General features: G+C 40.0%; 1 protein-coding gene across 2 annotated transcripts; it reads left to right on the top strand.

The window, feature by feature from the left end:
* LOC119739855 (phosphoacetylglucosamine mutase-like) lies at nt 1–27,542 on the top strand. Of its 2 annotated transcripts, none has more exons than XM_038214964.1 (18): nt 1–248; nt 3,552–3,622; nt 5,097–5,226; nt 10,005–10,100; nt 11,659–11,732; nt 12,868–12,995; nt 14,639–14,797; nt 15,085–15,127; nt 16,922–17,005; nt 17,424–17,467; nt 18,919–19,032; nt 19,845–19,946; nt 20,819–20,874; nt 22,051–22,114; nt 23,563–23,685; nt 24,441–24,562; nt 25,996–26,047; nt 27,170–27,542. In XM_038214964.1, the coding sequence occupies exons 1-18, from the start codon at nt 145–147 to the stop codon at nt 27,263–27,265; spliced, it is 1,662 nt and encodes a 553-aa protein (XP_038070892.1). In that variant the 5' UTR covers nt 1–144; the 3' UTR covers nt 27,266–27,542. The 2 variants fall into 2 exon arrangements, with proteins under 2 accessions (XP_038070892.1, XP_038070893.1); XM_038214965.1 differs by having other exon boundaries at nt 14,642–14,797.

The raw sequence follows: 27,542 nt of genomic DNA on the forward strand, positions 1-27,542 counted from the left end.
CATCACAGCTGACGGCAGCGTGCGCGCGTGCAATTTGCACCCGACTATATTTTACACGGACTGTACCTTGAGATTCAGTTTCGGACGAAACGCTTTGAAGGTTTTTGTGAGTGTGACTGTTGATTCGTTATTTTTTTTGTCAAAATGAACAATTTGCCAGTACACCAAGCGATAGCTGTTGGAGCCAGTAAACACCCTCATAAAGGGAAGAATGTCTTCAGTTATGGAACAGCGGGAATACGTTGCAGGTAATAAATTTAGTCTTTAGAAAAAAATTGAAAGGTTTTGATTGAAGTTGAACCACCATGACCACCTGTGAGTGTGAGTGTGACCCCGTGTCTGTGAGGCTGTGTATTTTATTCTGGCACATTTTGCGGGTTGTTTGCGGGTTGTTTTTGTAAGGGGGGGGGGGGGATGTCGTAAAACTTTCGAGAGCGAGGTAGACATGGCAGAAGAACAACTTATGCCAGTAAGATTTTGTGAAAAATGCTAACAGGAATTACGGGTGAATTAACAACAGGTACGAATCGGTCCTCGATTGTTTTCCCTCTTATTAAGACTTAAGTTAATTGTCCGGCACCCCACCGAACGTACGCAGTGGATGTTTTTTTTTGGACTTAATTAGACATTTTTACCGTGACAAATCTTTGTCTGGTTGCTCGCAAGACATTGTTGGTGTGACTTTCAGGAGACTAGACGGGAGACGGGAATCGGCATGATCAGACAGTTTCGGACTTAACTTCCCGTTAAAAAAAAATCCTCCAGGGAGCAGTGAATAAGACAAGCAAACCAAAACAATTTGCAATGAAGTGCAGGGTTCGATTGTAAAACAATAATCCTCATCCCCAACAGGTTTTCTCAAGGCACCCTGTCAAAATACAACAACCTTCATGACCTTGGCTGAAATTAGAACCCTGTAAAATGCAACAAATTGCAACAGTGGATTCCGTTGGATTGTGCTGTGAACCTAGTGCATTATTACCAGCCTTGGCACCAAGCAGTTACTGCAACCAAATGCAACAGTGGATTATGTTGTATAGCTCGGCACTACGAGCAGTTACCCTGCTAATAGCCCCATAAATGGCCAATTTACTGGACTACCTCCGTAAATAAAGGCCACACTTCCGCCATGTACAAAAACATGTCGAACTTTGTCAAATTTTGATTTTCACATTTAAGCATAGTTTGTAGGTTATTTTTGCTTTAGAAGCATACTCACCCTCTTTTTAGGCTAATCAGAAAGTGCTGCCTTTTTCAGATGTCTATTTTTCGTGAAATTTCATGTTGAAATGTTGATAAGCAAACATGTGCAAACGAATCTGGAAATTTCACGAAAAATAGACAAGATGCAACAGAGCAGGCGGACTTGGTTGCTGAATGCAACAGCATGCAACAACTTTTTTTATCTTTGTTGCTTTCTGTTACATTTACCAGGGTTAGGGATAAAGGAAGAAATGCACTTAGAGGAAAAACGAAAAACAAAATAAGCCTCGCTCAGCCGCGGCTCGAACCTGGGTCACGAGGCCCACGGTTCCGGTTGAACGCCTTAAACATCATGCCACAGGTTTGCTCGAGTCAAAAGGATTATCTGATAATGCAAACTTGTATAAATGCTCATGCGCAGATGAAGTGCCAGCACAAAAGCAGACAAAAAATACGGGACAGCGATTCACAGTAGATAAAAACACTTCAAAACAAAAGAGAATACGAAAAATAACACTTGATGTTTGTACACTGTATAAACAGTGTACTGTTGTCTTAATCTCACTTTACCATTGGGGACAGAAAACCTTTCAAAAGACTTTTAGAGGAGTTGCGCCGTGTATTCAAACAGTGCTGCGCAAAATTTGAAAACTTTCCTCGGCCTCATTTATTTTCTTTTGATAAAAGGTACAAAAGGAGCATCAGGACTACTTTCTACCCCAAAATTGTTTGAACAGTATACCATGTTTGCTTGGATAAACTGTATGTGGCAAAGGAATAATACTTGTCTGGAATAAACAATGCAAATAAACAGTAAACAATAGAATTCAGTAAACTTTTGTTAATGAAAAGGTCTGTGTACCAACCCTTTTGTTGGTCTCTTTTGTGCTCAAAACAGGTGACCAAGGTCAAACACGTGTACATTTGTACATGCATTCAGCATGTTCAGCTAGGCTGTACAGCATATAGATGTATACATGCACTGTAACCACATAATGTATGTATACAGTCGAACACCTTGATAACAAGGTCCCTGGGACTTTACAATTACCTTGTTATAACAGGTACCTTGTATTAACAGTAATGGAAAACAAAGGAAAACATAGAAAAACAAAGACGTGGGACCTGAAATTTTGCTTGTTGTAAGCATGACGTTGTATTAACAGTGCTCTTATCAGGGCTCAACTGTCCATCAGGGCAAGATTTGTCAGGATTTTCCCTGAATTCACGATTTTTTTTGGCCATGGTTTTTCCTGATTTCACGACTTTTAAAGAATACAATGTACCTTCTGAAATCTGGAATTCCTGCGGTTTTACCATAAATGTGTTATTTCACCTACATAAAAGTTTATATTGAACAAAAGAAATACATGGATATAAAACACGTACGTTATTTTGGGTTTTTTTAACCCTCAAAACCGCTGCCAAATTTGTGGATTTTTTTATTATTCCCAATCTCACTGCTGACATTTAGTGCTCAACATTTGAAAAAAAATTATTAATTTATCAGTTAGCAAATTCCATTTTTAGAGGAAAAGGCTGCAGTTTAGGAAGTCGAACATTTTTTCTTTAACATTGTTCAATATCGAGCTGTTGGTGTCCAGGGTATCAAAAGGGGAGCATTCCCCCCCCCCCCCCCCCCGCCCCACTGCAATTGCTGCATGCATGATGCATGTGCTGTCACCATTGTGATCACGCAATGCAGACAAGACTTAAAGGGAATACATGTATACAACATTTGCAAACATCGAAAAACAAAACTACCAAATTTTTACGAAATACCTTACTAGGATGTTGGTAAATGACAGTCTAAAGCATCCTGTAAAATTATGGCACCTGGTGTGAAGTCATTTTCAAGAAAAGTGGTATTTCCATTGGAAAAACCTAACTATTTTTCAACTACTGCTCCAAATTTACCATTTTTTTCAGTCCAGACTTTGTTTGCTATTGGTTACATGTTCATGAACGGGTGTAGGCCAGCTAGACTGGTTCCCTTACCTTACAATTTTCCAGCATCTATAAATTGATCCATTTCAAGTTTAGTGGAGTCAGGGAACCAGACAACTTGAACATTTTTGGTTTTTCTTGGCTTTTCCAGCATTTTCGAACACAGTGTAACAATATCTGATCTATTATACTAACCCCTCAAATAGTTCATTTCTGAAAATTACAGCAAAAGCCAATGATGTACATTCCCTTTAATTTAAGGGATAACCTGTCCACCTTTTTAGTATACATGTAGAAACATGTACATTGTGTTCTGAAACAATCACAGTTATATATTTGTACCGATTAGTGATATTATTATAAATTCACAGTGCATTAATATTACTTTCTCTCTACTGCAGGGCTGATATATTGGATCCAGTGTTGTATCGCCTTGGGCTCCTTGTCGTTCTGAGATCCAGAGCCGTCAGAGGTGCATATTCATGTATTTTATGGAATTTCTGCTACATGAAAAAGTTATTTTAATTTTTATGCCCCGCGGCGAAGCCGAAGGGGCATACTGTTTCCGCCTTGTCCTTCCGTGGGTGGGTGTGTGGGTGGGTGTGTGGGTTGATGGGTGTGTGTGTGTGTCCGGACAAATCTTGTCAGCGCGATAACTTGAGAAATACTTAACATATGAACTTCAAATTTGGTTTGTGGATTGTTCTTGGTAATCCTAAGAAGCCTTTTGCATTTGGGGCCAAAAGGCCAAAGGTCAAGTTCACAGTGGCTAAAACAATAGAAATCTTGTCAGCGCGATAACTTGAGAAATACTTAACATATGAACTTCAAATTTGGTTTGTGGATTGTTCTTGGTAATCCTAAGAAGCCTTTTGCATTTGGGGCCAAAAGGCCAAAGGTCAAGTTCACAGTGGCTAAAACAATAGAAATCTTGTCAGCGCGATAACTTGAGAAATACTTTACATGTGAACTTCAAATTTGGTTTGTGGATTGTTGTTGGCAATCCTAAGAAGCCTTTTGCATTTGGGGCCAAAAGGCCTAAGGTCAAGTTCACAGTGGCTAAAACAATAGAAATCTTGTCAGCGCGATAACTTGAGAAATACTTTACATGTGAACTTCAAATTTGGTTTGTGGATTGTTCTTGGCAATCCTAAAAAGCCTATTGCATTTGGGGCCAAAAGGTCAAGGGTCAAGTTCACAGTGGCTAAAACAATAGAAATCTTGTCAGCGCGATAACTTGAGAAATACTTAACATATGAACTTCAAATTTGGTTTGTGGATTGTTCTTGGTAATCCTAAGATGCCTATTGAATTTGGGGCCAAAAGGTCAAGGGTCAAGTTCACAGTGGCTAAAACAATAGAAATCATGTATTTATTCTGAGATTATAGGGATTAGGGATTAATTCATATAAAACCTACAGAAGACACTAATGCTGTCAATGAATGTTCCATGTGACCAAGGTACATGTAAGTTGATGTTAAAAGAGTGGTGTTATGTCATGGGAACTGTCACCGTTGCGGGGCATTTGTGTTTGTAAACACACCTGACTTGTTATTGTTAATTTTTGTTTACATTTAGCCATTTTGGAGCATTACTATGTCCTCATAATTATTCAGTCACTTATATGCTTAAGAAAATGTTATTGAAGTAAGGGTGTGTAAGTAGAATCACCAAAATAAACTTTAAAAAAATAAAAAATAAAGAATATACCTAATTTTATGGGAATAAATATATTACACGGCAGGGATTAACAATTTATGCAAATTAGGTATTTTTGGGTCAAAATTATGGGTGGCATCCACCTACATTTTCGTCTCCATCCTTTGACTGATTGATCTGACATGGTTGCCTGCAATTACCAAAAAATGTTGTCCAAAGTGTAACGTTCCACTTTGGCTGGTCCACTAGTACATTTGTTTTCTTCTTTTTTTGGCCCTATTGACAGCCACCATTGGAGTCGTGATCACAGCCTCCCACAACCCGGAGCAGGACAACGGGGCCAAGGTGGTGGAGCCCATGGGGGAGATGCTGCTACAGACATGGGAAGGCTACGCAACACAAATCGCAAATACATCGTAAGTATTGTGGAGACAGAATTGTTGATATCTGCATTGTTCATATCCACACTGGTTGAGGTTCACTTTAAACCAGTTCATGTCGGAGGACGTGATAACACGCACTGGCTGTTTTTATACAGGCACGGCTGATGGGTTAGATGTCAAGATTGCCTCGACTCGCCTCTGGGTGACGTCTAAACACGCTAATCCCTCATGCCGTTTGTACACTCACACAAAGTCTGTGAAGTATGCAGAGGCGTTGTTTACTGTTTACGCTCCAGTGCACACCCTGGAGTATTGAAACATATGAAGTTTCAGCAAGAAAGATCGTACAAATACTGTTAAAATTACTCTTGAAAATCAGTATTTGTGGCCCTTGGCTGTAAAATTTTGCCTTTTGCAAAAATCAAAATTTTCGGCAAAAAAATTCTGGATTACAAATATCCAGTTTCCAAAATTGAAAAGCGATTTATTTTAGTAAAACAATCGTTCATATCTCTCATAGTGTCCATGCATCACAATAAAGGTAAGTGATATTTCAGCAAAACTAAAACATTTCATATAAAAAAAAACCCACCAGAACACTCTCATGACCATGATAACTGGCACTTACATGTACATGTCAGAACCTCTATTTAAACACCTTCTGCGTCCAATGTTAAAACAACATGCTTTAGATTGTCAAGAGTTTATAGTCTTGCCCGGCTTTCGACTTGGCTACCCGGAGATTTACGGGATTATTCTGATATTGTTTTCTTGATACCATAGAGGTTTAGTCCATCATTTGTAATTTGTGCATTTTGTTCGTTTGCAGCAACAAAAGTGCTCAAAATCTAAAGAAGGGTAGTGAACAACTAATCTGATGAAGTTTCAGCTCAGCTTCAGCTGCATATTTCGAGAAAAACAACATTCTAGGATCTCAATGTCAAATCAAAAGTTGCTGAATCCTGTTTTGAATTTGGCCTGAATTCAGCGTCCGAGACACGTTCTCACTGAGCCGATTGCAGCTATGCGATGTCCCGCACCGATCCGACGAATTCTAGCAACTGCGCGCGCGTGTGCGTCGTGTCAATGCTTGTGCGCACTTCGCCGAACAAAAAAAACGAACTACTAACGGAAATTTCCAACGGTGCTTCTTAAGACGCACCGTTTAGAAAAGGTCTTCTTTCGTTGATTTCTTCAAAATGACAGCTTGCCAGAAAGAATAATTTCACAGGGAGTTTAGTCCCCTTACTGTCTTTCAACCAAGTATGTTTTTAAACAATAATTACACTAGTTACTTTTGGGATAGTTGCAAATGATGGACTCTGGCTTTAAATGTGATCCGTGGTAAAAAGTTCTAACTGTCCTTGTGTTCAAAATTCAATAACTCAAAAAGGACATGAGTGATTTGAATGATTCTTGTACTAAAAGAAAGTTTATTATTTTGGCTTTCACGTCTTAGATATGGAAAGTACAACATAAATACATGTACATTGTATGCAGAAGTTATAAAACAAAATATTGGGAACCATTTGGGTCTCTCTTTTTTTTTTCTTTTCTTTTTTTAACTCACCCTGTTATAATATGAATGTCCTTAATGTAAGACTGAAATAGATTTGTTTTTCACTCAAGGTATATGTATAGTTTCTATCATCAGTGTACATAATGTACGTCACCACATTATGGAATATTATTTGTGCACACAGTAAATGAATATGAACATGTATGTATGCAGTATATTTTTGCCTTAGAAAAAGCATTGATTTTTTTTGTGTCTTTGTAAAATACTCTTTACAATACAGATTTGATAATATTGAAAGTGTAGGATATTTGAACATTCTTGTATGTGCAATTCTGGCCATTTTGTTGTCAATCATTTACGACCGGCTGTGAAATAGTGGCTCAGACACAACAGGTGTTACAGTATGCCTTTCATTGATTTTTAAACAAACAAAAAAAGTACCAAAAAGGAAATGAAATGCCGAATTTCCAGAAATTTGTTTGATAATTTATTATGTCTAATCTCCAATTTTTTTTTTACACTGTTAGTGTCGTTTGTGTTACAATGCAGAAGTTAATCCTGGGGCAAATTTTCATGCCTGGTTTCCATGGTAACGCATTATTCATCTCAAGTGAACTATAGTTTCCATGGTTTCTGGCCTGATTTGATCCTTCTTCCGATAGATAAGGAGTTGTTTGTTAGTTTTGCAAATGTCAGAGCCCATTAACGCACTTCCCGGTTTTATGTAAAGGCATACAGTGTGCATGGAAATAAACAAGCTATAAAGGATGTTCAATTATTTTGCAAAGATAATGGTCAAAAATGGCTTACAAATTTAATTACGATGACTGTCATTTTTTTTAAAGAAAAAATTCCTGTCTTTGATCAGATCTTATTAATTTTTTTCTGTTACAGATGTCTCCAAAACATCTTGTAACTCTAGGCCTATCAGTTGAAGTTGAAATGACCATTGATCTCAAGATGAATATTTTTAATAATGCAGGACATGCATGTACATTTACCAAAAGCTTATAAGGATCTTTTTTCTTCTTTTTTTAACCAAAATCCTGAACATTCAAAAATCTCCAGAATACACATCAGTATGTCCTCAAAAATGTGTCCGTCTAAACATTTTTTTAAATAACAAAATCACGATGCAAATTTCGAATTATTTTAAATTGTGCAGATTTCCCTCATGCCTCACTGCACAATGGTCAATTGATCGCAACACCATTTTTGGACACTGTGACCAAGTTCCTTGCCTTAATCTATTTCAGTGCTTTGATATGCTGTGTAAGCTGTGTAAAATCCTGCATGTTGTGAAAAAAAGGATGCGTTTGGAGCTTAAAATCATTTGCCTGGCTATCAGTCATCATGGCAAGACCTACATGTATAGATACAATGTATCGGTACATGTATGAACATTTGTCATTGCTGGATGCCAGGGACTGAAACCTGTTAAAAACTGTTTGTTGTGATTTATAATACAATTCAAAACGAGGGCAAACAGATTTGAATGGATTCTCATGCCTTATTTTGTACAAAATGTATGTGTACTTTTACATGTTCATGCATGGTTGCAGGAGATAATTGAAACTGTTGTACCCAAACCACTCGTGCTTAGAGGATCAAGTGAATAATCCACAAGTTTTGTGTAGCTTGAAAGTTAGTGAATTAATCCAGATTTATACAAACTTCATCGTAGTTGGAATATGCGGTATGTTTAACTTCAAAGCCAAAAAACTTTTGTGTAACCTCACAAATATGCTGTCTGCTTTTGCACTGAGTATAAAATTGCCTTTAGACATATGCACCAGTTCAGGGCCGTGCCAATATTCAAATTTTTGATGATCAACTGAATGTATACGAATAGCATATATTTGATTCAAACATTTGAAAATTTTGGGAGGTCTGAGGGGATGATTTAAAACTGTCCACAATGTTATTTGAATCGTATAAGGCCAAACAGAAAAAAAAAACTGTTCAGCATCCTGTCTTTTTGCAAAAAAAAGGAAGGAGGAGGCCCTTTTTTCCTTTTTGATCCATATTTTAAAACGACCGGCCGGGCTATTTTTCAAAATGTTCGTCAGCTTTTTTTTTAAATGACCGCCACTTGGTCTCAGGAAATGACATACATGTACCAGCATTTTATGGGTTAGATGTGAAAGACAAAGAGGCTAAAATGATGTTTGAGGCTGCCTCCAAAAAAAAGCGGGTGGGGACCCTGAGGAATTTTTTTTTTTTTTTGGCCTAAGTTGTATGGTCTTTTTTTGGGGAGGGGGGGGGGGGCAGGGGTTCAAATTTTGTTGAAAGCCAATTTCGTGCATGATATCTTTGAAATTTCTTCCTCAAAATCGGTCAAATGTCAGCCATTCCACTAGCTGTTCTTTATAAACACCGCAAAAGCACGTACGCACTCATGAGAGGGGTCACAATTTTGAATCTGATCGTCTTATGACAACATCATTCACATGTATAGACCTTTGGAGAATGTTGTTAGCAACATTGTGATACCCCCTTTGCTACCAAAAACTTGATGCAGTTTGAAAAGTTTCAAATTTTAAGAGTACGCGAGTTGAGTGGAAATTGCTGTCTGACACTCGGACACTGCTTGAAACAAACGGCAGGGGAAATCGATCGCACAGTGCTTGTACGCATGGGATCTCGTGAAATTAAATAACCCGCACTTTGTTCGGGCACTGTGCAGTCGACAGGGGCCAGTGAATTGCAGGCACGTGTGTTTGCGCTTAACAGTTTTTCCTGTTTGACAAAATGCAAAGATGATGGGTAAAGGCATATTAACCCTAACCCCCTAGGCCTTTTTGCTAGGATGTAGCCTCAATCCTGCAAAATCCTCCAATTGGCCTCTTGGAAAAATAGCATGTAGCCTCAATCCTGCAAATTCCTCCATTATTTCTTGAATATGGTCCGTGGAGGGGTGACCACTGCCTGAATCCTGCAAAATCCTCCGGCAGTGACTGTCAATATGTTGAGGCTTGGCCAGTGACATCCTGGAGCAGTACAGAGGATTTCAAGCATAATCCAGGCCTATATTTATGCATGGCTGAGTAAAAACAACACAAGGCCCGGCCAAAGACCTTGACAAAGTGCATCCTGGGAAATCAGTAACGCACTTTTGCCATGTGACCTCAACCCTCCACATTCATCCACTTTGGCAAAGAGGATTTTGAAGGATCAGGGCGGTTAATGCTTCTTGTCCCATGCATCATTATCCATGTCCTTACAGTTCACCTGTTCATTCAATACAAGTCTGGCTTTTTCCATTCATTATTTCATTTGGTTATTATTCTAGTGATGAAGATTTAGGCCAGTGCGTCCAAAGCCTCATCAGTGAGCTGAACATAGACATGGCACTGCCAGCGAACATCTTCTTGGCACGAGATACAAGGTACAGTTGATTAACCCTAACCCCTTGGGCATTTTTACTAGAAAGTGTCCTGAATCCACCAAAATCCATCAATTTTGACATGCAAAAAAACATGTTGGTGGCCAGCGAGTCCATCAGAATCCACCAGTTAGCCGGAAGTTAATCTGTTGAGATCCTGAATCCATCAAAGTCCCCCAACTACTCAATTTGAAGGTATCCTGAATCCATCAAAATCCTCCAAAACAGGGGTGTGGATTTTGATGGATTCAGGTACATTTTGTATGTTAGGGTAATACCTAATTCTCTGCAATGGGCAAAGAATTTCATAAGATGGCAGGGAGTGAAAGAACACGCCAACTCTACTCAGACAAAAAAGACCCTCAGTTAGGCCCAAAAAATAATCTTCGGTTTCTGGTATGGAGCTTGCCCCAAAAGTGGTGCGGCGACGCAGCTTTTTTTCTTTTTTATAACTTTTTTTTTTCATCAAATGTCGGCTGATGACTGCAAATTGTGCGTGACTAAATTTAGTGCAAAATGTATCAGAGCCCAGAGAGGCCACATAAAGCTTATTCTCGACCATAACCCAATCTAAAAACACGTTAAAATTGTGCAGCAGCTTGATTCCAGTCAAACCAGTGAGTTTGGCGGTTTTGAGACATCATCTTTCATTGAAAAAAAAAACTTTTTAATTTTGCCGATGCGCATGGCTGCGGCAATGCGTACACAGACCAGAAACCAGAGCCTTTTGGGGGGGGGGGGGCCTTTAGTTTTGAACTATCTTACATGCACTTAGAAATGTACATGAACAGGGTGTATCAAACAGGGTGTATCGGTCAGGCCTGGTCAACCAGACCTGATGCACAACATTATACAGGATGAGTAAAAAAAAAAGCGAAACCCATATGTCATGACTATTGTTTTAGTGAAGTTCTACATGTAGCACTTTCCAAATCTAGGATATGAAAGCCCAATTCATTGAGCTTTCTTTTAGTACAAGAATCATTCAAATCACTCAAGTACTTTTCAAGTTATGGAATTCTAAACACAACCACCGTTTTTAAAGTTTTGTCCACAGATCACAAAAAAAATGTGTGTTCTTTCAGCAAAACGAAAGCAACTCACACACATCCCTATGGGATTTGTTTTCGTTTTGATGAAAAGAACACTTACCTTTTTTGGTGATCCGTGGACAGAACTTTAAAAACCGTGGTTAATGTTTAACATTCCGTAACTTCAAAATAGCATGAGTGATTTGAGTGACTCTTGTACTAAAAGAAAGCTTATGAATTGGGCTTTCATTTCCTAGATTTTGAAAGTGCTACATGCAGAACTTCACTAAAACAATGGTCCCGACATTTGGGTTTCGCTTTGTTTGACTCACCCTGTAGATCAGCTTAGCACATGAAGCACAACAAAAGCTATGCCATCCAGTAAAGAACAAGTAACGGGGGAAATTATGATACATGTGAAATGTCTCTGTTTGGTAACTACTAGGCAGAAGTCAATGTGTAGTGGCCCATTGGAGACTGGACGACCATACGTGTTACTTGTATGCTTTCCGTTTTCATTTGTTTTGCAGACCCAGTAGCTTTGGATTAGCTCAAGCTCTAATCGATGGCATACAAGCACTCAAGGGTGACTACATTGACTACGGTATGAGAATATCTAGGCTTTTTCTACACTAAGATCTAGAGGATGTGATTTAGCATTCAGAAATGTCAGGGTTGGTACCTGGATTTGTTATACCTCTGTCTTGAATACTGTATTTTCATTGGCCTAGAATGATCATGTGTTAAGTTTATAAAAAGTCATTGCACAATCCCTGTGGGATATCACGTACGCTATATCCCACAGGGAGTGTGCTATGACTTTGTACGTTTGCGGTACGTACGGTGTGAAATGCTTGTATCGTTGGTACCCACGCTATTTTCACCATGTTTTCACACATGAGTGGGAGCAGCGAACTAGCAGACGATCAGCTGTTTCGAGCACGTGACATGCATGTGAGTTGCCGTAAATTGTCATGTTTGTTGTGTTTACTGCCATTTGTTTTCGTGATTTTTACATCAAAATCCAAAGAATCCAAGACAGAGGTATAACAAAACAATTGTTGACTACTGTGATGTGGGATACGACGTTTGAACACCCGAGGGGCGCACAGCACCCGAGGTGAAGCCGAGGGTGCTATGCGCCCCTCGGGTGTTCAAAGCCTCATATCTCACATCACAGCAGTCAACAATTGTTAAGTGTAATGGGCTAAACCAAGCCCATTGTGTAGACACATGAATGAAAAGACTTCCAGTGAACGGCCGTTCTCAATCAACAAATGTGTGCACTCTGGGACCTGCTTTATAAAACTGTATTTATATAGCGCCTTTTCCAAAGGATACAAAGCGCTGGGGAGAATGCAACCAAAGACAGGTAAATGAAGTATATGAACATTATATGAGATCCATTATGTAGTGCACCTTTTTTGCTAAGTGCTGTGGCGCATATTGCAGCCACTGCCAGAAACATTGGGGCAAACCCCTTCTCTTAAGTGTTACTTGGTTCTAACGTGCATTACCCAACACACAGGACCTATGGCTTTACGTCCCATCCGAAGGACGAAGCAATAATGGTAAAGTGCCTTGCTCAAGAACACAAAAGCACCATGTACGCGGTCAGGATTCGAACCCATGTACCACGGCGCACGAGTCGAACACAGTAACCATTGGACCACAGCGCCCCACGCGCTTTACTGGGCTTGTCTTGTTTTCTGAACATGATTATGATTTGTTTTTCCCAGGTCTGTTGTCGACACCGCAGCTGCACTACATGGTGCGGTGCCAAAACACACAAGGAGGCTACGGCAATCCGACTGAGCATGGCTACTACAGCAAGCTGGCGTCGGCCTTCACCAAAGTCAGAGAACAGGTGTGAACGAGGCTTTCTACAGTCAGTGTATTTTTTAAAGCCCTGCTCTTTGAGCGCAAGGCCGTGTCCGAAATTACTTGGGTACGGCTTGAAATTGCACAGGGTCTATGGTAGCCGCTGCAGCCACTTTCCATATATTTGTGTGTACTTTCAAGCTGTGGCCAAGAAATTTGGATATGCCTAATTGTGGTCTGCAGCTGGATGTGCTGATGTATGTGTTCTTCATAACCCCTGAGGACCGACACACAAAGGGAGAACAACAAATCCTTTCAGTCGTCGGGCATTGGGTTTTTTGTTCAAAACGGTCCTCTGTACAGGCATGCAACTTTTCCTCGGATCCGCTGATTTCCTCGTTTTTTAAATTTCTCATGAATGCCATTACAAAGTGAAAAACACTGTACAAATTCTTGTGTGGTTTGGATTTTCCTCGTTTTTTTCTAAATTCCCAGTTTCGTGCCTGTCTGTAGTAGGTTCGTGTGCCTAGTCTATGGGAGAGTGTTATATTACAGGGACAAAGGGAAAAACAAAGCATTGTCTTTGGGAGTATAGTAAAACAGGAGAACGTGCTCTCGACAGTGTATATATGTACAATGTAGTGTATATAAAACCCTCCCAGTCTGGCTGGCAATTTCAACAAGGCCAGCCCAGCAGTCAAAATAAATCAAGTGACTGTTTTTAACAGTTGAGTGCTCCCTGCCTTCATAAAGCAGGATTGACTGGCTGTGATTGCTATGAAACCTTATGTAGCTATGCTTTGACTGTGGGAGATTGATAAGCCGGCTGTGCCTCCCAGTCACTGGCTTGTGTCTGTCGGTGGAATTTGACTGTCACAGTGCCTACAAGAAATGTGAATCATGGTTGAATCTATAGGGGTTGTGGCAGTTGGTGACCAGACGGTACAAAAGCTATGGGAAAGGAAGTGGATCGATTTTTTGAGAGTTTGTGAAAGTCGGAGGGTTTAGGCCAAAAAAAAAAGTCTCCGGTTTCTGGTATGGAGCTTGCCCCAAAAGTGGTGCGACGTCGCGTTTTTTTTTTTTTTTTTTTACTTTTTTTTCTTTCAAATGTTGGCTGATGACTGCAAATAGTGCCCGACTAAATTTAGTGCGAAATGTATCGGAGCCCAGAGAGGCCACATAAAGCTTATACTTGATCGTAACCCCATCTAAAAGCACGTTAAAATTGTGCAGCAGCAGGATTCCAGTCAAACCAGTGAGTTTGGTTTTTTTTTTTTCTCTCTTTTGTACCAGTGAGTTTGGTGGTTTTGAGACATCATCTTACATTGAAAAAAAACTTTTAAATTTTGCTGACGCGCATGGCTACGGTGACGCTCGCGCATACCAGAAACCGGAGACTTTTTTTTTTGGCCTTATGTGTTTCGGAGGATTGTGAAGCAAGGGTTAAATGTTCTGAAGAATGGATGATTGCTACACAACATCTGATGTGTTATTGTCAAGTTCATCATGAGTCCCTCACAAGTTCAATCAAGGGATAATCACATCACCCTTCCCAAGTCCAGCCAGAAGTAATAGGGCATGAAAAAGACACAGGAATGCCATTTTGATGAAAGTTTGTTTGAAAAGCTTGACTTGACATGAGAGTTGAATCCTTGTAATGGACATTTGATGGACTTCCTGTTTTTGTAGCAGAGCGAAACTGACGAGAGTGAGTACACGGGTGAGCTGTCGGTAGATGGAGCCAACGGCATCGGAGCTCTGAAAATCCAACAAATGTGTCAACATCTCAACAACCAACTCAAGATTTCGGTCTACAACGATGGAACACACGGGCAACTGAATGACAGGGTACGATTGCCAAAAATGTACCTTTTTTTTTTTGCGTTGCCTTTATTTTGTGTGTTTTGTCATAGAACTGTCTATTAAAATTACCTTAGAACATACAAACTAGGATTTCTTTTGCAAGGCAAAATAGGTGACCCGCAATACAAACGCTCTCACTGTTAGACCGCCAGCATTTTTCAATGCACCTCTGTCCAAATGACATGCACTAAACTACACCAAAACTGCAAGGGAGTAGTCAAAAATAAGTCATTTTTTGTTTATGTTTTCTTCGCTTTTGGTTTAATTCGCAGTGTGGAGCAGACTTTGTCAAAGTCCAGCAGAAGCCACCCCATGGTAAGTCATACTCTAGACCTTTGCCTCTGAGAATTTTTATCTTTTTTTCAGACAGATTTTAAATGTTTAAGATCATGATTTATTTTTATAAAAGAAAAAAAAAACTCTTTCACATGTTAAGTGTTTCATGATGGATGTATTCATTCTTGAGTATATTGTGAGGCTAATTCTGGTCTTTATATATAATAAATGTGCTTTTTCCCATAATAGTACACTTTTTCTCGTAATCTTGCTCATAATACTGAATATGTGATCAAGCTAAATGAGTCGTTTGTCAGGAATTTTTATTTGGAGATACAGGCCAAAATAGGGAAACTTCATCACATCACTTCATCACATCTCTGGATGTTCCAACTTCTATAATTTTTGAACTAAAGATGGTATCAGCATATGGTTTTCACAGCAGTAATGCTGAGATTGTGCTCTTTTCAAATCTGTTATTAAAAAAAAAATTGACCAGGGTCGACAAACGACTCATGTAGCTTGATCGCATCACATATGCTTGCTGATAGTTGACATCTCATGCTTTCAGTTAGATTTTGTGCTTCAGTTAGATTTTGAGTTTCATTTTTCGCGTGTCTGCATTAAATACCACAGCAATAAGCCACTTGCGTGTAACCTATACCCTTTGGGATTTACATTTGAAAAACGTCTGGTGCAATGACTTGCTCAGAATGCTTGGCACATTTTAACTGGAATTCTCCAGACCAAAGACACTGTTGCTAATCACATGATTCGGGGCAAGCTCTTGCATAGTTACGTAAGAGACGCTCAGCACCAATACATCGTTCACAATGGGTGAGAATGGCACAAAGACACCAGACCATGCTGGAGCTGGGGGTTGCTAGCATAAGGCTTGCCCCGAATCACGTGATATAGTAACAGTCTCTTTGGTCGGGAGAATGCTAGGTTAAAACGTGCAAAGCATTGTATTAAGTCAGCATTCCAGATTTTATTCAAATTTAACACGCAAGTGGCTTATTCCATTGGCAGTTGAATAAGGAAAAAGAATATTTAAAAAAAAACACAAGGTATATGTATTACACAGAACAATCCCATTAGAAGCAGAATAGTACCAAATAGTTAGCAAATAGGACACTTTTGAGAAACAGATGTTGTCAGTGATCCTAGTCATTTAAATTAAATTGAAACGATGATCCAGTCTCCATAAGGCTGCTCTACACTAAGTATTCATTCAGGATTAACAGGCTATGAGGAAAGGCCATAGAGCTATGTTAAATTACTAGAGCGCTAGCTCCTCATTCTTGCGTGCGGAGATGCTTTGAAGCTGTCCTGGGCGCAGACATTTTGAATTTATGTGCGTGTTTGTAGAACATAATGAAATTAGATGGATTGAATTTTGAAAGTGTACTCTAAATGCAATGCGCAAGTAGAACGCACGCAAACTTCTTACGCGTGTTATGGTTTAAAAAACCACATGGCTAATCAAAGCTGCTGCGGATACGCACACGCGTTGTGCTGTTTGTGTAGAGCAAAATGACACCCTCATTTGCTGATTGTGCGTTTTGGTTTTTGGCATATCAGCTTCGATGATGTACCGGTATGGAATACAAACGCAGATATGCAAATAGACGTACAAAATATGTACAAAAGTTCTAGTTCCCCATAGGTTTGTGTACAAACATGGATGTGCCCAGCAGGCATCACTTTGTACATGAGTCAGCGCTCTAGTAAGTTAATATAGTAGAGCTATATTAAATTACTAGAGAGCTGACTCAGGAAAAAGTATGTCTACTTTTATCTGAAATTGTTCTGTTTATTTAAACTTGAAAGGTATGCCTACAGAAGAAGCAGGAAGGAAGTGTGTTTCGCTTGACGGTGATGCTGACAGGATTGTTTACTACTTCGTAGACAGTGGTGAGTATAGACCAATACGGGCGTACTATCATTCCTATCATGAAGGCCCCTTCAATGGTAAAAGAATCGTGCTAGCTTTTATTCAGATAATCTGGGCCGGACTTTTCAGCAACTGGTATTTATTTATTTATTTATTTGTAGGCATTCCTTTAATCACCTTCCCCAACACTTTGTTAATACTTTGTTCAACCCAATCGTAACTTACACAGCTTTAATTCTAAGTAATCCTGGTAACCAGTTTAAAGCAAAAGAAACAGAGAAAAAAAAATATAAGACGTACCTCCTAAAAAAAAGAAACAGAAAAAAAACCTGCGAAAAATAGGGGGGGGGAGGGTGTGCCATCTGCACCCCCTCTTGATCAGCTACTACCATGTAGTTGGTTTGCGTTACTAAGTTAACTGTTTTTACTCTCCTACAGATGGCGTTTTTCACTTGCTTGATGGTGACAAAATAGCTACCCTCGTAAGTATTATGAGTCAAGATTTAATATTTTGTAACTGGGCGGTTTATTTCTCCTTCACTGAGTTTTCTTGGACTTGTTTGCAGCTCTTGGGGATACAGATAGCACGGCTACTTTCTCTAACACCCATTTTTAGACTGATGGTCCAGAGTCTTGCTGAACTAAAAAAGAATTTGGAGCAACTCAGGTTGACCCAAAATCAAATTTGGCAAACTTAACCCCAACTCCCTACTTACTTTTTTTTAAGTAGACGACCATGTCTGTCAGAATCCAACAATCACTCTACTTCACAGAATGCTTCAGGACCAAATTCGTTGAATTCACCACTGGTGCTGGTGGATTTGATGGACTTGGTTCACATGGCTTATCTGCCAAAATCCCCTAAATTGGGGGATGGATTTTGATGGAACAGGCAGTCTTTTGAAATCTCGCATGTGTAATCGCCCTGGAACTGCTTGTAATGCATTTATTGCGGGCCTACAATGCAATGCAGGTAAAGCAGCATGTGTGCCCAAAATGGAAGCTTTTCTCGATCCTGACGCATTCAAAGTGGAATCTCTTGGATTTGCTCCAGCTACAACTTTTCGTATGAGCTTCGTGCCCGAACAATAGAGGGCGCTTACATTCTGCTTTGAGAGCCCTGTGGACGGGACACACAACTTGTGCATACTGACATGTACACATTATTTTATGCTGAATGTGCACAAATCCATAGCCAGTGTTGTAGTACTCGTACTCAGTACTCGTACTTCAGTACTACTCGAGAATTTTTTGGAGTACTCGTACTCGTACACGAATGTCAAAGTACTCGTACTCGAAATGCCGGTACTCGTACTCGGGTAGCAAAGTACTCGTACTCGACATGTCGAAATTGTGCTTGATCATCAAAGTACTCATACTTGAATAGCGGTACTCGGGGGAAAATTATTTAGCTTGACTTTATGCACCATGGCCTTATTTTATCGAAACTTTCAGTTTGAAATGGTTGATTGGCCTGTGGAGAAATTGAAGTTTTCTGATTTTCCTCTGTGCACGTCCGGACAAACACATTTAACAGCTAGCCGTGAGTGGGTCTGTACATTGGTCTGACTGGGCCTGGGCCAATTACGCACAATGCACCATTTGCCGTATGGCCGTATTTGAAATACTCGTACTCGTACTCGGAAGTGTAAGTACTCGTACTCGGAGACCTGTTCTTGTACTTGAAGGTACAAGTACTCGTACTCGTACTCGGCAACCTAAGTACTCGGCCGTACTTGGTACTCGGGGGGAAAAAAGTACTCTACTACAACATTGGCCATAGCTTCTCCACGTGAGCATCAGGTGTCGCCAGCTATGCGTTCAAATGTCTCTCCTAGTAATCGCCCCCAACTCTCCCTTTCTTAACGTTGGATGGGGGGGGGGATACTTGTGTATATAATACAGTGTATTATTTTCTCTGTGCGTATTACAGATAGCAGGGTACATTCAAGAGCTGTTGACTGCAGCTAATCTTCAGCTCAACATGGGCCTAGTGCAGACGGCCTATGCCAACGGAAGCTCCACACAGTATGCCACTGATGTCCTTGTAAGTAACTAGGTTTGTCCTTGGAAACATCTGTGGTGAATCAGTGAAAAAGTTAACCCTTGAAAAATACTGCGAGAGGGATACTTCCACATGCCACAGCACATCATTTTCGGAAATGAATTTTGCCCATCAAAACAGTCCAGTCAGTTTGGACCTATTGCATAGAGCCTCGTCTGCAACAACCTCGTCCCCAGGGTGTCGAGCAGTACGTACCCACCACTACCTGCTCTCTCACCCTGGTATTGGATCATTTGCATGTGCAAGATTTTTTAACACGTATGCAAATGAGGAATAGTCTGGTGCCTGCCTGTGCGTTACATTAGCATTTGTTTTTGTATGCGGTGTCTGGGGTAAAAACACAACTGATGCGCGTCTCGAGTTACGAAAACACGATTGTTTTCGAAGTTAAAATGTAACAATCTTATCCCGCCAGTTATGCAGTATCACATTTCATATTAATTTGAGCAAATTGGAAAGGAAAGAGTATTTTTGAGAAGGCATGGATGGGTTTAATTACAATGATCGCGAAAACACGTACTGCACGTTGAAAATAACAACACCAAGTATACAGTATAAATCCATTACTAGCCGATTGAAGCATCGAATCAGGATACAGGAAGAAAGTTTCCTATCCAGGGTTTACTATTGGAAACGCGGTTGGAAATGAAGTAAGCACTGGGGACGAGGACGAAATTTTGAAATTTCTCAGTGAAATATCAGGAAAAAACTCAGGGAATTATATTTTCATGAAGTGCTGTGAACCTTGTAATATTGAATGAGTTTCACTGCAAAGATGACTTTTTTACATGCAGAAAGTGCCTGTAGCTTGTGCCTGTACCGGAGTCAAGCATCTGCACCACAGGGCGCAGGATTTTGATGTGGGCGTCTACTTTGAAGCCAACGGACATGGAACGGTATGCTTCAAAACTCAAAGCACTTTGAAATCAAAAGTACAGAGATGCCAACCATTACTCTTATGGAGTAATTAGTCTAGTAGGAAGATAGGATTCCCATGCACCCCCTGGATATATTTTTGTAACCTATTTTTTCGTAATCCTCAAGGTGTCTAGTGAACAAATTTTGATGTTCCCAAGATCAAATATTGTCCCATGGGGTTCATTTGGCGGCCATCTTGGCGGCCATCTTGGATTTTGAGGAAAATGGGTTGTTGACATAAGTTTTGAACCAGGCATCATAGGAAGACAAATTAACATGTTTTACGGGGTAATTTTGAGGCATGTTACTACTCTTGAAAATTCCAGCTGTCCTATGCGCCAACATTGTGGCTACTCTGAAAAGTACTGTGGTTACTCTTAAACTTGACTGTTGTCCTATGTATTTACATTAGCATTACTCTTTGCAGGAAGAATCATTACTATTTTGTAGTCTCTAAAGTTGGCATCCCTGAAAGTACATGCCCACAATGTGATTTTCATGCATAACCACAGTGGATAAAATCAGCGTTCAAAATCCTAGATTTGTCTCCCGTTGGCAACTTACAAAGTGTTTGAAAGAAATTAATTGCTCTAAATTGAGTAAACGGGATTCTTTTGCAGTTATATTGTTTTCTCAACATGTAGTTATTTAAACTAAATTCTGTAAAATCACCGCGTTCTGAATGATGTCTAAGATCTACAATCAACAGACACCAACACTTGAAATAATAACATGGCTCTTATCTCGGTCATTCCTTGAAATTAAGATAGCACAGCTGAAGTTTTGCAACTCCAGATTTGCTGGGGAAAGTCTCATATTTATTTATACTATTCAACCAATGAACTTGCAGGTATTATTCAGTGCCTTAGCAACCGAGAAAATCAACTCAGCCAGCCAGGATGAAAGGCAAGTGGAAATATAAAGAATTTCTGTTTATAGTGCGACATTCTCAATTCTGGAGTGGTTGTCGTACAGTGTATGGCCAGTGTATTACATTGCAAATTTAGATGTTTATCGTTAACAAATTAGGCACAACCCATGGCCCGGCTGCGAATTTTTTTCTCCCAAACGACATCCACATATGGGTGTACACTATGGTATTTTGGACTTAACTTTTATAAAAACATGAGAAGAAAATATAAAATTAGAAAAAAGTGAATTTGAACATTATGAAATTTGGACTTTATTTCTCTTTAAAAAAAAAACCTCAGAAGCCTCAGGTTAGAAAAGTAAAAAATTCGGGTGCAAAACCGAGATTCGAACCCGCAACCTCGCGGTGCAAAATCCGACCCATTATCGACTGAGCTGTCGCACTGCTCACCAAAATGTGGGGAAACAAATAATTATATACCTGCATGCGTATCATAAAAGCATCGTAGAGGGCGCTAAACAGCCATGTATGCGAATGTCGTTCGGGAAAAAAAAATTTGCGGCCTGGCTAAGTTTTATTCCACGGTAAATAGAAGATCCATTGCACGGTGACACTATTTACCGATCATATGACAAATGTGAGGCGTTCTGGCGAAATGAGATGGTACTGGGATGAGGCCATAGTGGAGAAAAATGCAACATACCAAAAAGGGGTGATTTTTTTCTGATTTTTCAGATTTATTGAAATTTGTTATCTTTTGATATGACTAATACACATTTTAAAGAAAAAATGGGAAAAAAATGTTTTTAAAGGAAAACAATTTGCATCTTTTGTATTCGCGACGACACGACAGTCCAAACTGTAAAGGCCTTTTTTCTCAGCATTTTAGTGTTTGACTGTCACATCATGAAATTATTCTTACCATCGCATTTCATAATTTTCATTATTTGTATATTATTATTTCATATTCTGTTTCCCAAAAGAATTATACAATAGCTAGAAAATACTATTTACGTACATTACATAGTTTCTTTGTTTATAGACTTGATTTGAATTGTTCATGATTCTTTGATTTTGTGTCTTAACTTTGAATGAACACTCTTCTGCAGACTTGATTACATGTACAATGTACATACATTTTCTGGTAAAAAATTATTCTTGCGTTTGATTATTGATGGATCTAAGATTGCGAGTTTTTTGTTTTTGTGAAGGCTATCATCCGATCAGAGGCAAGCGGCAACCACACTGAAGTATCTTCAAGATCTCATCAACGAGGTAATCAATTAGGGTGCCTACCAATCACAAAATAGGAGATCATTATTTTATAAAGAGACAAATTTCTAAAGTTTTTTGGGAGGGAGTTAAGATTTGAATAACTTTAAGGTAGGTATCAACTTAAAACAAGTTCAGGCGTAAACTACAGTTAAGGCCAAAAAAAAAGGTTCTGGTTTCTGGCCTGCGTGCGCGTCGCCGTAGCCATGCGCGTCGGCAAAATTAAAAAGTTTTTTTTTTTCAATGTACTCAAACCGCCAAACTCACTGGTTTGACTGGAATCCTGCTGCTGCACAATTTGAACGTGTTTTTAGATTGGGTTACGATCGAGTATAAGCTTTGTGTGGCCTCTCTGGGCTCCCATACATTTTGCACTAGATTTAGTCGGGCACCATTTGCAGTCATCAGCCGACATTTGAAGGAAATAAAAGTAAAAAGAAAAAAAATGCCGCGTCGCTGCACAACTTTTGGGGCAAGCTCCATACCAGAAACCGCACTTTTTTTTTGTGGCCTAACCATGGTTTGACAAACTTGAAGGATGGTTGGGCTACTCTAGTCGACTATTTGGAACCGGAGCATGGGCCCGGTTCCATCACTGGTAACCAATAGCCGCGTGGATCACAAAGCGCAACGGGGAGCCAGGACCAAGTTGTTTCATGATGACGTTTTGACCAATGTTAGACTAGAAGCGTTCACACGTTGCTGTTAGCGCGCAGGCGTACAATACGTCATGAGTCGACCACTAGTGGACTAATGGTCCTCGCCAGAACTTGCCCAAAAGTGCACACAAGACAAGGAGTGTCATGGCCTAGCGGTTAAGAACCCCGTACTCATGCCCTGGTGTTTCAGAGGCAACAGTGGTGTGGGTTCGAACCCGCCGGGTGGACACTTGTGCCCTTGAGCAAGGCAGTTAACCATTATTGCTTCGTCCTTCGGATGGGACGTTAAGCCGTAGGTCCCGTGTGTTGTGTAATCCAATGCACGTAAAAGAACCCAGTGACACTTATCTCTAAGAGAAGGGGTTTGCCCCGGTGTTTCTGGCCTCCTGTATAAACTCCCACACGGAGTATTTAGGAGTGAACCAACCAAGAACCAAGACAAATGTAGTGAAATATGAAATATGTATATAGGTTGGCCCAGACATTCAGGAACTTTAGTTCATTACACTGGAAGGTTCTCTGAGTATGGTGTGCTGGATGGCAACACATAGCAACCGGTAAAAACGCACATGCTAATGAATAGATGTTTGATGGCTGACGTCATCCCGCGTTGCCCTTTAGTGGCCATGTAGGGGAATGGAGAAAAGTGGCCTTGATGAACAGGTAGCCACTGGCCACCATGACCTAGTTTGCAATAGCATACCCTAACAGTGCATGTAGCCGTATTGTGATGGTACATGTTGTATTGGTAATAGTAGTGAAAACTTTGGAATGGTATTTTTTTTTTTTCAGACTGTCGGTGACGCTATATCCGACATGCTGGTTGTGGAGTGTATCCTACATGCCAAGGGCTGGACAATGACTGACTGGAACGCAGCGTACACTGACCTGCCAAACAGACAACTCAAAGTCAAGGTAAGACGCAGTGTCGTAGTCGGGTCCAACAGAAGGGCTCAACAATCATCTGGTCCTAGGTCAAGTCGCAAGCTATATTCAAATGAACAGTAGCAAATGCATTCATTTGTGATTGGTTATCCCCTATTACTTGAGATTGGACATGTGAAAGGACATTGGTGTTGTCAAGCCCACCACAAGTCTGGTCACAAAGTAAATCAGTAATACTGATTTACTTTGTGACCAGACTTGTGGGCTTGTGGTGGGCTTGACGACAATAATAAGAAGTTGGCAACGGAGAACTTTTGCCATTATCAGGCATGCAACTTTTCCTCGGATCTGCTGATTTCCTCGTTTTTTACTTCTCATGAATGCCATTACAAAGTGAAAAATACTGTACAAAGTCTTGTATGGTTTGGAGTTTCCTCGTTTTTTCTAAATTCCCAGTTGCATGCCTGCATTATGAACCGTCTTCTCCCAGTGTTGAAGTTGAATCCCATGAGTCGAGTTTGAGTCCGAGTCATCTGGTTCGAGTCCGAGTCCAAGTCGCGAGTCTTTTCATTTGAGTCCGAAAGTTCGTAAGCGTTGCTTTCTTAAGCGTTGCTTTAACGTAACTTTCGGAAAATAAACATGGAATTGTGTTTTAAATTTAATTTTTGATGAAAAAAAAAATATGGCTCACGAGTCACAAGTCATTAGCGTCAAGTCCGAATCATGATTGTCGAGTCCGAGTCCAAGTCTTTTGCTGATGTAACTTTTTTTTCCCCCTGTTTTAGGTGAAGGATCGTCGGGTGATCCAGACTACCAATGCCGAGCGATGTGCAACAACCCCAGCAGGCCTTCAAGAAGCCATTGACGGTATCGTCAGCAAGTACAACAATGCTCGATCATTTGTCAGGTAATAAAATAAAAAAACTTCAGAATAACTTCATTATTTGTTGATAGGAGTCAATTTTTACCCTGATACTCGTGAATTCAGGGATGAATTTGTTATTTTGTGAAAAACGAATGAGATACAGTTTGTATAGTTTGTAAAGATGTTATGAAATGTATGGTCTCGCTTTTATGTGGAAAGCAATTGTAAAGTCTTATTTATTTAGCGTCACGTTTTGGGGTTTGTTTGGGGTTTTTTTTGTAAGTGTCTTTGAAATCTAGTGCAGGCATTGAGTTCACCAGTGCATAAACAACCCTAAGTCCCTTGGGTTTGTGAAAAATGATATGAAACTTGGAGGATTCAGGAATGTTGGGCAAAAACAATTATGTTCTCGTTCTGTTGTAAAATGTGGTGTTGAAGGAGTTGGCATAGGAATCTCTTGGTCACTGTTGGGGTGTACTTGTTTAAGGAGTCCATAGCATGGTGGGTGAGCAACTCCCAAAATGTATTATGTGGTTTCCAGAGGTTTCCAAAACTGTTCTGTCAAAATCAGACTTTTCTGGGCATAAGGTCAAAAATGAGATTTTTGCATATTGTGAAAAATATGTGCTTTTTCCTTTTAATAGGTGATTTAATTTTTGAAACCGGTCATTCCTTGGCAGAGTTATGCTATTTTGAAGTTCATTGTGTCGAAAAGTAGAAAACGGAGAAAATGGCCACGAATGTCACAAAATAGTAATTTCTTTAACTGATATACCTTAACAAATCGTCAAAAATACTATATTTAGAGTTCAAATTAGGGTTTCAAACTTTTATAGTATATTTTAGACATGTTCAGGATTACAAATATGCAAAAATTAGAAAATCGAAAAAGATCACCCACACGGCGTTTTTTGGCCCTATCTCAATTTCAACCTCTGCCCAGAAGCGTCGGCTTTTGACAGAACAGGTCACATATGGTTTATGCATCGGATAGGTCATCAGTTTGTGTGGTCTTGTGACGTCATACGCAACGCGTTATCCAACTATGCCTGTGCATGGCATGGAGACATCACACGCAAAGCGTCGGTGTGAAACGCATAGTAAATTTTTCGATTGTGGCCCTCTTTTCTGATAAGTTATTTAATAAACGGTTTGATTCAAAGAGGATGAATTGCTGAACTTATAATGTGCCATTTGTCTGCGTTTCAAAGGATTAGCCGCAGATATGAGGCTTTCATCGGAGGCCGCCTTTTTGGATGACTGCTTTTTATTGGTAATGGTTCCGATAACTAAGCATACGCGTATGCGTACATGATGCAAAACTATGGAATGGTGTATATAACAGTTACAGACAGCTAAACAAATTTGTACACATACATGTATCATTCGGATGCGAAACGTCTCAGATCACGGGAAGGAATTATATTGCAGATGTGAACTCTATCTCTCTCTCTGATTTTGTTGTAATCAAACAGACCCTCCGGAACAGAGGATATCGTCAGAATCTACGCCGAGGCCGATACCCAGGTGAGAACGAAGCATGACTGTGTGTTCTGCATGTGAACCATAGAGGGGTGTTCAGAACGGCCATGAGAGCCAAATTAAGCCATATCTCTGCGACCACAGTTACAATAATGGCGCAATGGGCATGCAGTGCACACAAGAACAATTTTCAACTCGATGTGCCCAAACCCAAAACCAATTCTTGTTACAATCACGAGGCTTTCAAGCAGACCCAGGTGAAAATGTAGGATAACAGTAGGATCAAAATTTTCGACAAAAAAACAAACAGGACTTAAATAGGACTTTTTAGGATAAAATCAGGTTAAATGTAGGACTTTTGTGGGCTTTCAGTAGAAGTTTTCGTTGATACTCACCCACGTCCACAGCATCATAAGCCTCATTTGGCATGTTCTGTACTCACAACACTTGTGCTCCATCCTCAACTAAGCTCTGGGAAGTACAGTTGCAGTACTCCTGCGCCCAAGCCCTTCATTGTGTGGTTTACAGTTGACAGCAAAAAATAGTCAGTGAGATTTCATTTTTCAGAGTTGTGGGACAAAATAGTTGGAAAAAGTAGAAAAAAAGTGGGGATTTTAAGAAAATAGTAGGAAAAGTAGGAGCAAGGTCAAAAAAAAAAACTAGGGAAAAAAAAAACTAGGAAGAAGTAGAAAAAGTAGAAATATTGCAATACAACACAAATGTTGATTGAGTGCCCTTATCCCTTTGTAGTTCTTGTCAACTTCTTCACTGCTGGGAGTGTATTTCTAATCTTTGTGGAGCCCACAGTGAAAAAAAATAATTGCTTTTTCTTCTGTGCTGCTCCTTAAATGTTTGCTTTAGGTGCAGCTGCTTGCAAAAGGTTTATCATTCAACACAGGCCAGATTGGTGTTCTGCTGTAGCAGTTTTGAAAACTAAAAAAAAAAGAAGAAAAGAAAATCTGACAGTGCTAAAGATTATAACTTTACAATATTCCCGTGTGCATGTCACATTTATGACTGAATTGAAGCAGATAGCCTGATGGTATCGATATTGTGACTGGCAGGACCCTCTTAAAATGAACAGGAGTCATCACTTTTGGTATGTTTGGAAATTAATTTCCTCGTGTTGTTTTTTGTTGTTTGATTTAATATATTTATTGGCTTCAGGTTGCTGCTGACTCCCTTGCCTACGAAGTTGCCACCAAAGTTTACCACCTTGCCGATGGGGTTGGAGACCCACCAGCCCAGCCCAGCTCTAGCTAGCAGATGTCATCCCGACCGTACTACCTGTGTCAGTCCAAAGGCACACCAGGGTAAACACTGTAGCCCAATTCTGCAGCGGCATTTGAAAGACATTACAGAGGTATTACCTCTTTTTGGTCATCTCGCGAATTTAATGCACGCATTTTTGCAACCCAGTTGGTCAAAAGAGCATAAAATGCACACATGCGACCTGTGCTGGTCTTGAACCTAGACTGAAATTTTTATTTTGGTTTCAACTCATGCATTGGCCCCTGAGAAGGGCCGTCAAGCCACCACA

This window comes from Patiria miniata, unplaced genomic scaffold (genome assembly GCF_015706575.1).
Source record: "Patiria miniata isolate m_02_andy unplaced genomic scaffold, ASM1570657v1 HiC_scaffold_4, whole genome shotgun sequence".
In the NCBI taxonomy this organism is placed as follows: domain Eukaryota; kingdom Metazoa; phylum Echinodermata; class Asteroidea; order Valvatida; family Asterinidae; genus Patiria; species Patiria miniata.